The following is an 18,051-nucleotide window of genomic DNA, read 5'->3' on the forward strand; positions in this document are numbered from 1 at the left end:
ATTTATGTGTAGTTTCCTTGCAGCGGTTAGATATGCTATGACAGGGCGCAAACATTGAGGGGCGCAAATGAGGGGCGCAAACACTGAGGTCAAGCTTTATTTCAAACGAAAAAAGAAGCGTGAAGTCCGCACACTGAAAATAGCTGCTCCAAATGAATTTATTATAATTTATAATTTAATATAATTTATTGTGCCTGATAAAGACTTGAGGTTCGAAATGTTGTGCTATTAATACATGTATTTGGAGCAACTATTTTCAGTGTGCGGACTTCATGCTTCTTTTTACGTTTATGTTACTTAGTTGTCCAGGCCCGAGCCCAATCTGGGTGTTTGGGATGTGCACACCAGTTTTGTATTTTCAAAGCTTTATTTTAAGCCATATCACAATATTGCATGATGTGACATGATCCATTTTATTTGCTAGTTAATTTAGCTAATCCATTCAGCCATATCTAAAACCTGAAGCTTTGAGGCATTAAGCTTAAGGTAAGGTCACACAACAACAACTGATGTCCAGAATTCATTTGCCCTGCATAACTTTTAAACAGACTTGTCAGTGAACTGTAATGTACAATAAATGAAAAGCTTTTCATGTTTTGCTGGTTTTTAGTAGTTATAAGTAGGCATAATAGTGTGACACGGTTTAGGCATAAGTCAGTTGGTTTGCTTTGGTAGCATACTACCCTTTAGCATAGCATTAGTTCTGATAGGTCACGCTAGTCAAGCTCGCATCAGCTGACTCTCAACTGATCCACGTCTATCTATAGGAATATGACGCCTATCACCGTATATATATATATAAGCTCCTTTAGTATTATCAGCAGCTATCGCGTTTCTCAGGAGCGAATTACCCTCCTCCCTCCCCAGCTCCTCCTCTCGCCAGTCAGGATTTGGCATTCTGATTTCCCTTTGAATCAGATTAATTCTCGAACTATGTTGTAAATTAACATTTGAATTAATGATTGAATTAATGATGTCTGCATTACATTCATGTTGGTTGGCCTTTGACGATAGTGGTGCTGACAGAATTAGTTATAACTCCTGTGATTAGCAAAAAGTCCAGTCTCTTGGGTTTATGAAGACTTTTATAGCAGGTCTAATAGTTAACTGCACACATAAATCAGTAAACATATTATGACCAAAGCAGAACATGACCCGCATCATTGAGGTGCAGTACCAGTGTCAGTAGTTTTCAGCTTCAGGAGGTAATGATCCATTTCCTGGACTTTCACTGAAGACAGCAGTGAGCTTTTATTGAACAGAGATATTTTTAAGGGTACAAAATTGAAAGAAATACATCATTCAAAAGCTTGGGGTCGGTACGATTTTTGGAATGTTTTTGAAAGAAGTCTCTTAAAATGAAAAATGTCTTATTATAAATGTTGAATGTTTATTTTTGTCCCTCAGATTCTTTGATTAATAGATTTTTTGTAACAATATCTACAATATGTCTTTACTATCCTTGCTGCATAAAAGTATTAATTTCTTAAAATAAGAGAAAAAAAATCTTACTGACCCCAAACTTTTGAACTGTAGTGTAATTCACCTAAAAATTATAACTTTCCATCATTTACTCACTCTCATGTTGCTCTTTTGTGGCTAAGCACCTGTTTCTCACATCACAGAAACCTCAGACCTCTTAATCTTCATCAGACATCATTAACTGTCATTAGTTGAGTCATACAGGTTTTAACACACTACTTGAAAGAAATTCACAGGCAGAATTTTTACATAAGTTTGTATTGAGTGTGTATGTTGCATCTTTGTGTCGTATTACCGTCGCAGGTGTGATCTCTCTTCACATTAACAATCTCCTTTTCCGCCTTCTCTTCTTTCTCTCTCCATGTCTCGCAGCATTAGGCCTGAGGGCAGAGTGGAGTCTGAGCCCATACATTGTGGGATATTTCTGGCAAAGAAGTCTGAAGTTCTAAATGTCTGGATCTCTGAGGCGATGGAGAGGTGCTGAAGGTCCAGTTCAGAACACTCTACTGGAGCATGAAGCCCCCAGGCTGTCTGCTGCTCTACGCCACAGCAGGGTCTCACTGTAGACTGTCCTCCTGCCAGAGTGAGAATGATATGCTGGCTGTAGAGGGCAGAGTCTAAAGAAGAAACATCATGTGTTTCTGTTGCTTGCATGATGACTCCCGTTGCTGGATCAGTGCAGGCTGAGCTTTGCACCAGAGGAAGAAACTCACACTCATGCAGGCCAAGATCAGAGGTTATCGTGGCGGTGATGTCATCAAGCATGCTGGGGTCCTTCAATGGCAGGCAAGCATCTTACAGGATACAGACCACAAAAGTCAGACTTTGCTCACACAGTGGTATAACTACATTATAATTTTTTTGGGATAAATTTTGGGATTTTCCCCCACCTTGTTACTTGTGGTGTTTCCAGTCAAAAATAACCGGCCTACAAAAAAAGCATATAAATCTCTCGTTATGCTATATTATCCCCAAATATTGGATTCAATGTTTTTTTCAACTTGTTTTCTTTCAATTAGGACACGTTTTGTATTTCTTTTTGAAACTGACTGATTGTAGGCCTCATTGATCTGAGCTTATATTGGTAAAAAATTACCATCCATTGAAAATAAGAGAAAAATGTAGTGTTCAGGAGCATGTTCATACTCAGATACTGTATGTATATGTGTGCTTGCAAACATGATAATATAGCATAACGAGATAATTATAAGTTACTGGGCCCTATTTTAACGATGTGAAACACAAGTGTCAAAGCGCAAAGCGCAAGTAACTTTGTGGGCGGATCCCGGCGCTGTTGCTATTTTCCCGGCGGGATAAATGCCTCTTGCGCCCGGCGCAAATCTAAAAGGGGTTGGCCTGAAGTAGCTTCATTATTCAGGTGTGGTTTGGGCGTAACGTGAAATAAATATTTTTTTTAATCTAGATAGATTCTTTTCACATCATCACAGACACAACAATGATTTCCCTCGTGTGTTAATATTTTTCCTTGTAATAATGTATGCTTTGCAAAAATGAAAACTGCTGCGTCTGTTTATATTAGAGAATCAAAGTGTAGCCTATGCGCGTTAACACGCTACATTATGGCCAAGCACGCGCCCTTAAAATACCATATCACTAACGCGTAACGCGCCACTGGGTTTAGACTGGGTTTTTCCTGGTCAGTGGCGGAATTGCTTTCTAAAACTGGAAAACAGCACCAGGGGAGTTTTGCGCCGGAACACGCCTCCTCTTTTCACCCCTATTCGCCCGCGCGAGTGCAAGTTCATTCCCTAATTTACCGACGTGCGTCTGTGGAGGGAAAAGTCCTCTGTGCGTGGGTGCAAAATAGGAATGATACATGCGTCGGTGTACAAAGTCAATTGCGCTGGGTGCAAGATAGGGCCCACTGTTTTGTAGGCTGGTAATTTTTCACCAGGAACACCACAAAGTGTGACTTTGTGCCATTTTGTACAAAATAAAACCATTTCAAAATAAACTTCCTGGTTAAACATTAAAGCACACTAGTGTGATAAAAAGTGAAATGTTTCCATATTTTGTTGAATATTGACAACATTATCCACAAATAATGCTTTTTTCACTGAAAAACTGAGATGCATAAGCTCAGATCAATGAGCTTATGATCAATCAGTTGCAAAAATAAATACCGAACCTGTCCTAATTGAATGAAAACAAATTGACAAAAAGATTGAATGATCCAATATTTGGTGAGGATACAGTATAACAAGCGATTTATAAGCAATTTTTAAAAGGTGGGTAATTTTTGACCGGGAACACCAAAGGTGTAACACAGTTTTCAACACAGTGTAAGAGTTAATACACTACTATTATACTGTAAGCATACGCACATATGATTTTGGTGCAATAAACTGCTAAAATAATTTTATAATTAAATAAGGTCTAATATAAAACAAGATAAATTTACTTGAGAATCAAAATAAGTCCTTTTTTCAGAAAATATATTGTGAATTAATAATAATAAAAAATTACCCATTGGTAAATTACAGGGCTGCCCCCTAATTGTCAACCAAATTTTAATTTGTCGGTTGTTTGCCGAATAAAAACTCCACAGGAATTGGAGAAATCATGCAGTCCGTGACAGACAGAACGTTAACATGGCTGGTAATTACGATGGGCAAGAAATCCAAACGTTCATCGACCTGAAACTTGGCTTATCATTTGAAACATGAACATAGTAGCCTAACGTTTGCCACTTTACATGGCCTTTCGCTCTAACCTTAATGTTAACCTATATGCGTGCTATTATTAGCCATTTTCCAAGAAATCATGAGGACTGTGGAAGCTGAATTAGTACCAGGCTTAGGCACTACATGGCATGTTTAACTTTATGTGCATTTCTCTCTATCCACTGTACAGTGGAGATGACGAGTCAGCATCGTCAACTTCATCTTTGCAGCCAACACTGACTTTGTCAATAAATTATTCAAATGTCCAGACAGTCTGCTTTCTGTTTTTCGGACACATTAAAATTACTTTTATCAGTGCGCTTGAACGCTTAATTTATAATTAAAGGCTCGTTATTATTGTTTAGTATTTCTCTGTACTATATGTTATCAATGTTACATACAATATTCTTTCTCAGCACTGAAACTAAAACCATATTTTGATGCCGCAATTTGTATTTATTTATCTAGGAAATGACCTTCTATTGTGAACTGATTTTGACTCTAATATTAATTGACCATATTAAGGGTTATTCACAAAAACACAGAGGGTATAGTTTCTTTCTTATCCATGGTAAATAATAATGGGAGAACACTGCTAATCAGTGTGCACTGGACCCCTTTTAGAAACACCATATTGTCATGCTGAGAGGATTGTTTTAAATAGACTCATGATCTTTTTCTGAAGGTGATGTTTTGCCATGTGGTGTATAATAATAAGTTGCAGATAGCACTGCAAAGGTTGCATTCACATTGTGTCATACACACTCACTTGATCTGTCCACGTCTGTGTTCTGCATCACTGTGTGTAGGATTGGCATGGGAACCGAGGCAGCATCACTGTCGTGGTGACTGTTGCTGACCGGTGATAAACAACCTGAGAATAGAGTTGAATGAAAAGGTAGTTACATTTATGTTTTAAGCCACACTCAGTGGATTAGCGGATTAAACTTTATTTTATTTTATTGTGAGTATGTATATTCATACGTTTGCATGTTTTCCTGAGTGAAGACCGTGTCTGGTAGGTGACACACAAAATGGCAAACAGGACAGTTGTTAATACAGCTGTTGCTGCACAAGCGGTCACTATGGATGACTCATTTTGGATAGGAGGGGCTGAGGTTTGGACTTTTGCCACACCAATCCCTTCTCCTCCTAAAAACAGAATAATTAGTTAGAACGCAAACTGCCAAGACCAACTTTCGTTCGTTAATTCATTCATTATTTGTGCATTCTTTCTTTTGTGGAACAGCTCATTCAATATTTTAAATGTTAAATGTTTCAGGTCTTTTACAAATGTCTGTAAATAGTAAAAGTTCATCAGACTGATTAATGTGAATTGTTCAGTTAGATTAGTGAAACGATTCTTTAAAAAAATTATATACTTTTATGGTGCTTTTTTTTGTCATATTGGCGCTTAATTTATTATTATTCATCGATAATACTCCTCTGTGTTCCACAGAACATCAACCACATATCGGTAACCCAAAAATAAAAATTCTGTCAGTAATTACTCACCCTCATGTTTTTCCAACCCTGTAAGACTTTCGTTCATCTTCGGAACACAAATTAAGATATTGTTGATGAAATCTGAGAGCTGGATCACTCCTCCATAGGCTTCTATGGGATAGAAATTTGCCGGCCCATAAAGTTTGTAAAGATAATGTTTAAAATAGTCCAAGTGACTACAGTGGCTCAACCATAAGTTTATCAAGCTACAAGAATACCTTTTGTGCACAAAAACAAACAAAAATAACGACTTTATTCAACTATTAATTTTCTTCTGTCTGGGCCTCCGAGTGAGTTCCAGTAGTGTAACAGCTCAGATTTAATAAAAAATATCTTAATTTGTGTTCTGAAAATGAACGAAAGTCTTACATGGTTGGAACAACACGAGGGTGAGTAATTACTGACAGAATTTTCATTTTTGGGTGAACTAACCCTTTAAAAGCACCTTTTTTTTCTTAGTGTGAAGAACCTTTTATTGATCTAAAGAACTTTTTTTTTGTCTACTATAAATAACCTTTTGGATTAAAAATGTTCCATGGTTGTTAAATGAGAACCATAAAATGAGAATGTTAAATGTTCTTCATGGAACCAGTGCTCGAAGTGGAGCGGTACTCACCGGTACGCAGTACCGGCACTTCTACATTTTACTCTTAAGCGTACCTGCACTTTTTCTTGCGTACCGCTACTTCTCGCATGTTGCCTAGCCGGTACTCTACCACTGACAGAAAAAGCGTTACGGCCGTTTCACACCGCAAACATGAGCAGTGCGCATTTTTTTCGGTGTGCATGTTAATCAATTGTCCAAAATTGCACCGGGAGGAGCAGCTCGTGAGCGTCAAGCAGGAGCGTCGCGTGAGCAGCAGTGAAGCGGGGGTTTCGCCGCCGAGTCTATTTTTGCTGCGCAGCTCACACTCAATTACAGGGCACCTATTATGACATTTAAAATGTTCCTAATGTTGTTTTGGGAGTCCCCAACAACAGTTTTACATGCATGCAATAACAAAAAACACTTTTGTTGTCGTATAATATGCATTTATTTTTACCTGATTTGCTCACCGACTCCCAAATCCCAAATTTTTCCAAACCCCTCCTTTGCGCGACGCTAATCTGCGTTGATTGGTCAGATGACCAGCAGTGTTTACAGAGATAATACTTATTGTTTAACACGGAGTACAATGATGCTTTTATCAATTCAATTGTGTTATAATAATGATTATAGTCCACTGCTTTGTAGTTTGTAGTAAAAAACTAAAAATAAGATAATGAATTTAATGTTACGTTAGCGAGCATAGCCCAGAGTTCATATTGTAAAAGCACAATCAGTCTTTGTTTGCGTTAGCCCGATGCATAAACATAACGTTTTTACAAAAAAAAAAAAAAAAAAAAAAATGCAGTTACGTTACTACGAGGTATTACTCTATTCTTTAAGACAACTCCGAAAACAACGACAAACACTTCAGATATCTCAATACAATGTCATTGAAGACCTAGAAGCTAAACGGTGCTTACACAACAAACAAAATCATTATTAAGCATGCTACATAAAACATAAAAGCAACAATTATTAATAACACTTACAGGTTGTGATACGGAGGAGGAAGCTGATGCAAATACACTTGGAACTGAACCTTCCTTCAATATCAGTTTCCAAGTTTGATTGCATTTAAGTTAGTAAAGCCATCGTCTTAAAAATGGCGCGAACAAAGCACAAGGCTCGGACTATACTTCTGTGGTATAGTATAGTCTGTGGTATAGTCTAGTGGTATAGTGAATATGAAATATCAAGTTTTCCCTGGCCTTGGAGCGCAATAAGTGGGCGTATCGTATTCAAATAACTTGACAAGTTGACGTCATCTAGTCAGAGAAAAAGCTTCGGTCTTCTAACGATTCATAAAAATGACTCCGAGTCGACTCTTACTTTTGAAAGACAATAACTTTATATACGGTGCACTTTCATATTTCAAACTTTGCAGGATGTTTTTGTTCACTTAGATCTATGTTACACACTACATGAAAGGTACATTTCAAAATTCCATAATAGGTGCCCTTTAAAGTGAAATTTTGATGGACAAAACAAATATGATTTCACACAAAAAGTGCCCAAAATGCACAGAATTTGCATGTCTAGTGTGTTTTAACAAGAACTGGAGTAGGCTATGTCAGAAAAGATAATGAAGACTCCAAAATATTTCTAGAAAATTTACCCATTTAACCTTGTTTTTATTTTTCAGTTTGGGTGAAAGTAGTGTTTCATAAATAAAAACAACGAGTAAACTAGTCAGAACTCTAGTTTTGACTTGAAAAAGGTTTGGACCCCCCCCCCCCCCCCCTTTTTATTTTTACGATTGTGTCTAAACTATTATTTTACAACACAATGAACAGATTCCAAAGATTTTAGAACCTGTGAATATCAAGTAAATGGTCTTGAATCAGTAGCTCAGTTATTAGCTCAATGATTTGCACTTTAAAAACACACAACAACTGTAGCTGCCTTATTCTGTTGCCTTCCGTTTCCTCTTTCTAAATGTATCCCTCTTCCTGTTGCTGGCAGTGTATCTGATCAGCAGAATGCTAAAACACCTGTCAATGCATGATGGAGTGGGTTCAGGGAGGATCGACACTCAGTCCATGCTGAGCACTTTCACAGGGCATTGACTGATCCTTGCTGGATAAATATCTCCACTCTTACTTCACCCGTAATCACATTGAGAGAATAAAGAGAAAAGAGATAATACAGTGAGAAAAGAGGGAGTAAAGATACTGAAGCACAGATAAGATCATGAGAGACAGCATGGAAAGAGTGAGAGTGTGCAGGGGTAAAGAGAGCCTTGAGAGGATGAAAACATGAAGAAAGTGTGTCTTTGAGCATGAAATTAAAAGGTAAATGTGTATGTCAATATTAACTGTACATTAACAAGGGTTTGTGTTTCATGATGTGGAAATCTTTCATAATAAACTAAGGGATATAGTTCACACTAAAATATTTTTTTTTTATAAATATCAGGGTGGGTGAATTCAATTATATAATGGCAGTGAATTTGTGACTCTTTTGCACCAATGCACTAACTTACAGGTAAAACATGGCAGCCGCAATGCACCATAATTGTAATGGATGAATTTGAAACCTTGAACCTTGGTTTCGAAACGTGAGATTCTGATGGTTCGCTGGCATTGATCTGCTGAACTTATGAACCAGAGTCTAATATATGGTTTTAACTGGTCTCAGTTCAGTTTTTAATGTAGGTGCAGTTTTAATGAATTTAGGGAATTTTAATGAATGTGTGCAATTAATTGTTTCTAATTTATTTAGCCACGTCCTGCCTAAAAAAACACACCTTATAACACATAACAAACATTTAAAATGAATAAAAGAACACAATTAAAAAACTTCATATTAATGATTATTAGATTACACTTTCATAAAAACCTTTGTAATAAGTTTGTATAAAATATGACATTTTTCATCCACATTGCATTTAAAATGCTATACTATCAGGGATTTTATGGTATGGTTTCTTGGTGATTTTGTTTTGTAAACTTCAGAAAATTTTAACTTGATTTTTCTCAAGATTGACTTTGCTGACTCTATCGACTTCAAACAGGCGTAGGTGTCATTTTTTGTTAGATTCAAACAAATCATACAAGTTTTTGCTCATTGCGACTCATTTTGTCAGCACGGGTCACATATATTACAGTAACTGCATAATCAAACTTCAATCAAAAAGGGTTGATGATGTTGACAGCAGAGGTTTAAAACATGCTAGTTCATCTACAAACATTTAAAAATAAGTGACAACATTTACATGTTTTGACCAGCAGGTGTCGCCTGCATGTGGTGTTTTGAGCGAATCAATTATCCAGTTGTTTCAATAAAATGATTCATTGTATTAGAGTTTAAAAGCTTTGTTTCTCCCATCACTATGCCATCACCACACACTCCAGTCCAGTAGGTGGCAGAAATGCATCTTTTACATTGATTTGCCAACTATCATTAAAACATCAGACGAGTGTCAAGAAGGAAAACAAAATTAAATTTCTGCCATTTTCTAGGATGGAGTATGACGCGCTGGATGGCGTACAGGCAAGAAGTGGTGGTGGTTACCACAATTTTACTGTACGAACGACCTTATTTTTCAATGCAGAAATAAGATATTTTACACTTTGATTTATTATAAGTTATTTAATTAGTAAATAACTAGCTGGATAACTTTATTTATCAAGAAAGTGTTTTTGCTGTTGCGATTACACAAATACTATGTAAACTTTAGGGGATTTCCAAGTTTAACAGTCAGTAAATTGTAATTGGTTGTTAATTTTGATACCATGTGATTGGCTGCAAAATGGAAATTATGCGCCTGTTGAATATGCAGGCACGGGCAGTGATGCAATCATTGTTTTTTGGGCAAAAGTATAATGCCGGATGCAGTTCTGTGGTCATTTTTTTTAATTTTTGCTCCATTTGTTCCTGTGCAATGTGTGTCAATAAACAAACCAGAATTGCCTTTGGATATAACTGTAACAAAGTGCAGTAAACAGTAAAATAATTTGCACTATAAATAAATATTTTAATGATTATGATCATAAATTTAGACAATATGATAACAAATATCAGTTTGTAGTATCAAGGAGCATAATAGACTGTTGTTGTACAGCCAAAATAAATAGAACCGGCTGACACCGGATGCCTCGCACATTTAAGATACAAACAGCCGCGCCTATTCTTATGTTAAAATTAATGGGGATAGTTTAAATATCCGGTTGTTTTTCACTTAACCTGATCAGGGCTGCATTTCTCAAAATCATTGTGAGCTAGGTGGATTGTAGAGACCATTGGTGGTGACAATGATCTCCACGATCATCTTGGGCTCACAATGCTTTTGGGAAAAGCAGCCCAGTGCACTTAGAGACTGTACCTCAAACCACATATACTTTTTTACAGACACTCTTAGCTACTTTGATACCATTTTATTGAATTCACCCAAAAGGATATACATTATAATAATCAATGTATTATGATCATTATAATGAATAAATTATGACAGAATTTTCATTGTCAGTAACCTATTCCTTTACGGCAATTAGTTTGATTTAGTGTCATATCCAGCACAGTCCAACACTAAAGTGCTGCTTGTGGGCCAATGAAATATGATGCATTTTGTTCAAAAATATTGGAAGAAGTGTAACAGAACTGAATATAACTCAGGGGTGGTCCAGAGACATGCTTTAACTTGACACAAAGTCCTGATGGTGTAAGTTGTACTTTTCAGTATGGTACTCACGGCTACACAGTATGTTTCTAAAAGGGACGGGGCCACAAGGAAGGCATTCCAAATCTTCTAATCCATCCAATCGCATTTTGCTGTAGAATCTTCAATTTGGAAAAAAAAAGTAATTTGTATGAAAACAAGATACAAGGAAGTGTGTGCGTATATTGATTTGAGTGTGAATATGTGTCATAACTGTGTGTGGGCTGATAAAAAATTATGAGCTATAAGCAATATGTTTCATTAAGGTTTTTTGTGTGTGTGTGTGTGTGTGTGTGTGTGTTGTGTGTCTCACCCAGGGAGGCAGTTTCCGCAGGCTGCATTGTTGGTGTGTGTGCAATGCTTGATTTGGTGTCTGTTGAGTCTGCGGCAGTTCTGGCACAGTGCGCAAGGGTGAGATCCCCAGTCTTCCTTAAACCACCGAAAGTCACACACGCCACATACTGCCGACACACCTACACCATAACCACAGTCCTAACAGCCCACACGCACACAAATGCACTCAGTAACATGATAAGTGCATTGGATGCGTCAAACATTTTCTGAGGACACAGCTTTTGTAACCTAGCCCTGTTTGTAAGTCATTTAAGGTCATGTGTATGCCTCTGGTGGCAGGCATGTCATATTACAGCATATTTACTCCACAAATTAGAGCATATTTTTATTAACATGTATTTATATATACCTATATCTTTATCATAAAACAGACCAAAAAGACTCCTTCAAAGATTTAACATAAAAAATGTAATTGCAATTAATATTAATTTTTATATGTCTCCTTACTAAAATAGTTACGAACAGAGGACAATTGCACTTTGTCTATTTCAACTATTATCTATTGAATTTATTAAATATATATTTAATAAAATATATATCAGAAATAGAATAAAGCAAAAAGAAAAATGTTATCCTTAGGTTGTATTCCCTTGTCTGTCAAGTACTACTAAACCACCAGTCCAACAGTTACTACAAACTTGATAAAATAGCCTAAATTAAAAGTGATCTGTGAACATTTGGCATTATTAACATGTTGTAAAACAGCTTAAACATCTTAGTTTCTTCTCCCAGTCTTGTCAGACAGGGCATTTGTCTGTCAAGCTAACCCCCCTCAGCTAAAACCACCATCTTTAGGCTTGTTTAAGCTGCCCCCAGCAGGATATATGTGACCTGTGCTGGCAAAAGGAGTCGGAATTATTTGTACGTTGTCTGGGAGGAGTAGGCCTACCTTTCCTTTGTCCATGAAAAACGATCTCACTCATGCTGACAGACAGATCTGAAGCGTGCGCTCAAAGTGCTCAATTAAACATTGATATTATCTAAACAAAGATATTTGGTTTAGACTTGGTATGTGCCAAATTTGGTGTAATTACCAGGGATTTTATGGTATGGTTGCTTGGTGATTTTGTTTTGGAAACTTCAGAAAACTTTAACTTGATTTTTCTCAAGATTGACTTTGCTGACTCTATCGACTTCAAACAGGTGTTGGTTTAATTTGTTGTCCGATTCAAACAAATCATACAAGTTTTTGCTCATTGCGCCATATTTTGTCAGCACGGGTCACATATATTAACTGCATAATCAAACGTCAATCAATAAGGGTTGATGAACATGACAGTTCATCTACAAACGTTTAAAAAATAAGTGACAATTAATTATGGGTGTTCCTTTCTTCATACAGCCCCTGGGCTTCTCAAATGTTGATTTCTTTCCTTTTTTTTAAATGTTTAAATTAATTACTTTCAATTTCAAAAATCAAACACTTGCTTTACAATAATCCTGAAATTGCAGATACACAGAAGGGGATTTCTCTGGCTCGCTCACACACTCTCACCTCTTTCAGTTCTTGGCCGGGTGGGCACTGTGGGCACTTGTGACATTGTCCACTGTGATAATACTCGTCTGTCGAGCAATCCATTCCATATCTAAGAGAAGGAGAGAGAAAGAGTTAGGCTCTTACACATAGGCTTCCAATACACATCAATTTTAATTTCAAAACTATGAGGCCTGAAGGTAAAATACTGCTATTCATTTCTTTATAAAACATTTTCTTTCTTTTTTTTTTACTGCAAAAGAGTCATCATGTTGATAACAACAATGTTGATATTTGTAAATAAAACATATTATATATTAATCATGTAAATTTCCTGCACCTGTCATAGATGTCCAAATGACGTCCAAAAAATTACCCATTTCAAAGGTCAAATGTTGAATGTCAATATGACGTCCAAGTTGGGTCATGGTTGGACGTCCAAATTGTGGACCTACAGTAGTTTGGACGTTGAATAGATGTCCAGGTGTGCGTTTCCCGAAAGCATCGTTAGCCAACTATGGTCATAAGTTCCGTCGTTATCAGCATAGTTCACCGATTTGGTGTTTCCCGAAACCATCGTTCCAACGAACGTTCGCAAACAGCATCGCAAACTTGTGTGGTTGGAACGACAGCTCTCGAGCTGTGTTTAGAAGCATAGTTTCTAGTTTACATGAGATGTAGACTGAATAAATCCTCATCTTTAGCAAAATAAGCAAGCTGACATTCAGTACAACCCGTGTTATTTATTTAGAGTACATACCAATGTAATTTACGTCTTTTAGTTTGTCAAGAGATTTAAAGCACCGTTTTTGAAGACTGCGCATGTGCTCTACTATGTAAGTACGAGCCAAATATTGAGTCTGGTAATAAAGCAAAATAACTGAGAAAAATGAGTCATGGTCTTCAGATGCCATGTCTGTAACTTATATGACAAAATCTAGCGTTAATTCGATCTCAAACAGATTAATTAAAATAAGTTATTAGTCCGCCACGTGCGAGACGTCATAAACCAACGTGGTTGAACGATACTTTGCGACATACGGTTTCGGGAAACAGTCGTGACTAGCTAGTTGATTTCTCCTACGATGCATCGTACTATGGTAGTTAAGCAGTGAGCTATATAGTTGTACGGGAAACGCACCCCAGAATTGGTCATGGACCGACGGACCCAATATAGACATGATCTGCACGTCTATCCGACATCCAATGTTTAGTGGGTATTATCAGTGCAAATCATCGATTGTGATGCTGCGCTGCATATAGAAATAGCTGCTGTCACGACTCTGGAAAGCTGATCGAGTATACCGGGATGAAATAAAAACATATTATATTATGTTATATGTATTTGTAATAATACTTTACAAATTATACATACACAACAGATTTTATTTTGCAGTTTAATTTTATTTCCAGACCATTAGTAGTATATTCTAGCCACTTTGATTTGGTGGGCCAGTGCCACCTTGGCTTGGCCCTTATGTGACCTCGCCACTGGGTGAAAAACAGTAAAAGGACATTCCCAGAACTCCCAGCTTGACACATCACATAAGATTATATATATATTTTTTAAATCTTATTTTATCAGTAATGTACATATGTGTAATTCATGTGTAATGTAGAGTAATTAATGTTTAGTGCTATATTTTATATTAATGTTGGGTGTTACCCTGATGGCGTATTATTCACACGTTTTGGCTATGTTTTATAGCAGGCTGCTTAACGATGAACTCTGATTCATTATGTGGATTTCTATTTGACCACCTGTATTATCATGGTGGATCTCAGTACAGTAAAAGCATATAGAGTAGATTGGGATATTACCCACTTAATGGAATACGGTTATTAGTTGTAAAATATACAGGAACCAATATGCCATCCCGTAATACCTGAAGCATTGTCAGAATATTTTTTAAAATCCAATTTCTGGCAACCACAGCTGACAGTTTTTTTTAACATGATTGTTTTACAGTGTAGTTTAAAGGTTTTTAATTGTTTTAAAACGTTTTAAATTCCACCATTTTTTTTTTACATAGAGGATTAAGTAATCAATAAAAATACAAGCTCGGTTAAATTTTATCAAGATATGAATTCAATCTTATATCTATAAATTCATTTATATTATTATTATTATCATTAAATGTAGGCTGCATATTAAATTTAGGCTAACTGTTTAGCTAGAACATTCTAGTTCAAAAATGGATTAAAAAAAATGTTTTAAGTAAAACCAAACATTGTAAACAGTAGATAATTACTTGAACAGAATCTGCCAAAACTAATTGGGAGTAATAATTGCACAGTCCATATTTATAAGTGAAAAAATCACGCATTGAAACTTACAACGTTTTAGAACACTCTGTTTAAAAAATATAAATTGTAAAGATTGTGCTTTGTCGATTGTTTATAGGCCAATCCACTATTTTATATATGATATTATTTGGGTATGCACATTTGTACATTAAAAGTTGGGGGGGGAGGGGTCGTTTCTAGTCAGCTATTTACGTTATTTCAATAATAAAGATTTATGTCCATCCACTTTCATACATTCTGAAACCGAGAACAAAGAGAAACAGATCAAGAGAGAGCGCACATTTAGGTGCCATCTAAAACAAAAATACCTGCTTTAAATGATCTGTTGGGAATCATTTTCCCGAGGCTTAAAATACAAGAAAGCTGGTCAAACCGAACTACGTACTGTAAGTAGGGCGCACTGCTACGATTCAAAAGTAGAGAGCAGTGTACCAGCTACATCATGAATCTCTGTAAAGTCACGTAGTTTCATCCACACTTACATTGCAGCAGGGGCAACAACGCGCAGCAGTCACTTAATTCTCTGTCCCATTGGAGTTACCGTCTCCTGTGACTTTGGGTAAATTCGGTCCAGTTTAGCTTGTGTTTGAAGTCGTTGAAGTTATTGAGTGGCACACATTTGCCCAATGCGCTACAGTGGACTGCGCACGGGGACACACAGCAGGCATGTCCCGACATGTTCACACTGCTGTGACTGAAATCTGCTGCAGAAGAAACAGGGATGCGCGTGAGAAATGCTCTGGAATGGAAATTGCGATTCAAATTTATTTCTCACAGGGAACTGAATCTCAAATAAAAATGATACCTAATTATTGATAGATTGTTTATTTGTAACGAGCCACAGTCGATGTGTTCTAAGAGCTTTTACTCAGTTTAAGAAGCAATTTTATGGCTTCTATCGTTGCAGCACACCCTTATGAACGCAAGGTGGCCATAATGAATTTATGTGGAGTCATATGACATTACATAAGACTTAAAGTATAAATACTTAAATACAATATATATTTACAGTATAATACAAAATGTACAATTCGTATTTTTATGGAATATTGCAGTATTTATTATACATTATTTACCCGTGCACATCTTTTTTTCACATTAGCATGTGCCCCCATAATCTTTAATCAAAATAACTTCCCCTCCATTTTGAAACAACATCTCTTCTGGCATGTTGGTTTACTGAGACAAACCGTCACTCACATGAGATCACAACAATATAGCAAACCACAACGATCCAATCAATTCCCGATGGACAAAATGTATGTCACAATAGGGAAGAAATGACTAAATTGCATAACAATTAATATAGTTTTAGAACATGACGGTAGCCTACATTATATTCAGTTGTAGCTCATCACATCACATCATATTGCATTGCACTAAGTTACATTTGTAATATATTGCATTCTGTTATTAGATTGCATTACCTTAAATTGAACACTGCAACTCAATGATTAGTTGGCAAGTACCACAGCAGGCCACATTTATCCTGCCTCATTCGTATTGAAAATAGAAGGCATAGGTGCTGATTTATTCATGAGCAAATGAAAAATGGGATAAGCAAGGTGACACACAGATATGCACCAAATGCCCCTTAAAACATTTTAACATGCTCATCATTACTCAACAATTAATTATACTTGGTGTTAGTTTTTCAAGAGTACTGTCTTTCTCTCTGTGTGATGGTGTGCTTGATGAATTCGTTATACACACAAGTTATTTGTGTATTACGAATATAAATGCATGGACTGAAAAAACCATTACCAACCAAACAAAAACACATATTCTCTCCATGAGGGTTGTTGTGAGTTGCTCTCTCGCTGATATATAATTTTATTTTATTAAAGTTAATTATGTAAAATGCAATAGAATTGTGAGTATTATGACCCGCCAGGACCCGATGTGAGATCCACTAATCAGAGAGGTTAGATAAAATGAATAGAGAATACCTTGTGTTTTTCCATGTGTGCTCGCCCATATTTTTGTGTGCCTGAGCCCCCGAGCAGTGCCTATGATCATTTTCTCTACAATTATCACATACGAACGATTAAAAAAATGCTAAGCCAAGTGAAAAGTGTTTTGTGTGGTATGTGCTAATGAAAAGATAATGGCAGAAACTGGTATATGTGTGAGAGATTGAAAGAGTAGGAGGGCACTTTAGCCTTGCATAGTTAGTCGTAGTGGTTTTGGCAAAGGAAGAAAAAAAAACAGATAGAGAAAGTGGGAGAGAGTGCATGACATATTTTTTCAGGGTTATTGTGTCTGAACTGTATCAGGTCAGAGACTGTGTTTTGCATGGGTTGTTTTGTCCCTTAACCGATCTTAAGCAACTCAAATAGTACAACAGGATGTTATATTAACAGAACCGTTTCACCTGTCAAAAGGAGACCAATATTTTGGTCATTGTTGTTGTGGCTCGTGAGTGCTGTCGTGGACAAAGATGTGTGATCACCTCATCCCTGAATCTTATCTCAGCCTGTTCCTGTCCTCTTCCACTTAACACACATTCTTATCAGAAGCGTAGATTTGCTTTGACCTCTAAAACGCACATTGACGTCCAACCTTATATTTAAGTCTAAGACAGATGTTGTTCTATAAAGGTGTCCCAGACAGAGTCCATAATGACAAACATCAGACAACAGGATAGGAAAAGTACAATTTGACTGATTCGAGGAAAAAAACTTTTGTAAATATCACACAAATGCTTGAATTTAAGGACCATGCCTAAATGAAGGCATGTGTGCTTGTCTGAGCATACAAATTCCAGCCAGATGATCCGACGGTATAACTGTTCACATCTCGGCCTGCCTGACAGACATTTATTGCTGGATGATGGACCACCACCTTCAACTCAACCTTGCAAAGACTAAATTGATTCTGGTCTCAGTCAAGCCAATACTTCCTCTCAACTTCTCCATTCAAGTTCGTCAACCATAACTCTGTCTAGAGGTGCATTTCCCAAAAGCATCGTTAGCCAACTATGGTCGCAAGTTCCATT

General features: G+C 36.7%; 1 protein-coding gene across 2 annotated transcripts; it reads right to left on the reverse strand.

Moving 5' to 3' along the window:
- Window positions 1-1,069: 1,069 nt before the first annotated feature.
- Window positions 1,070-15,761, reverse strand: eda2r (ectodysplasin A2 receptor). Of its 2 annotated transcripts, none has more exons than XM_079608473.1 (7): window positions 15,536-15,761; window positions 12,768-12,858; window positions 11,232-11,410; window positions 10,952-11,040; window positions 5,151-5,318; window positions 4,936-5,040; window positions 1,070-2,276 (listed from the first exon to the last, which is right to left on the reverse strand). In XM_079608473.1, the coding sequence occupies exons 2-7, from the start codon at window positions 12,849-12,851 to the stop codon at window positions 1,804-1,806; spliced, it is 1,098 nt and encodes a 365-aa protein (XP_079464599.1). In that variant the 5' UTR covers window positions 12,852-12,858; window positions 15,536-15,761; the 3' UTR covers window positions 1,070-1,803. The 2 variants fall into 2 exon arrangements, with proteins under 2 accessions (XP_079464599.1, XP_079464600.1); XM_079608474.1 differs by having other exon boundaries at window positions 11,232-11,391; window positions 15,536-15,708.
- Between the last annotated feature and the right edge of the window lie 2,290 nt (window positions 15,762-18,051).

This window comes from Phoxinus phoxinus (assembly GCF_949152265.1).
Source record: "Phoxinus phoxinus genome assembly, chromosome: 3".
Classification (NCBI taxonomy): Eukaryota; Metazoa; Chordata; class Actinopteri; order Cypriniformes; family Leuciscidae; genus Phoxinus; species Phoxinus phoxinus.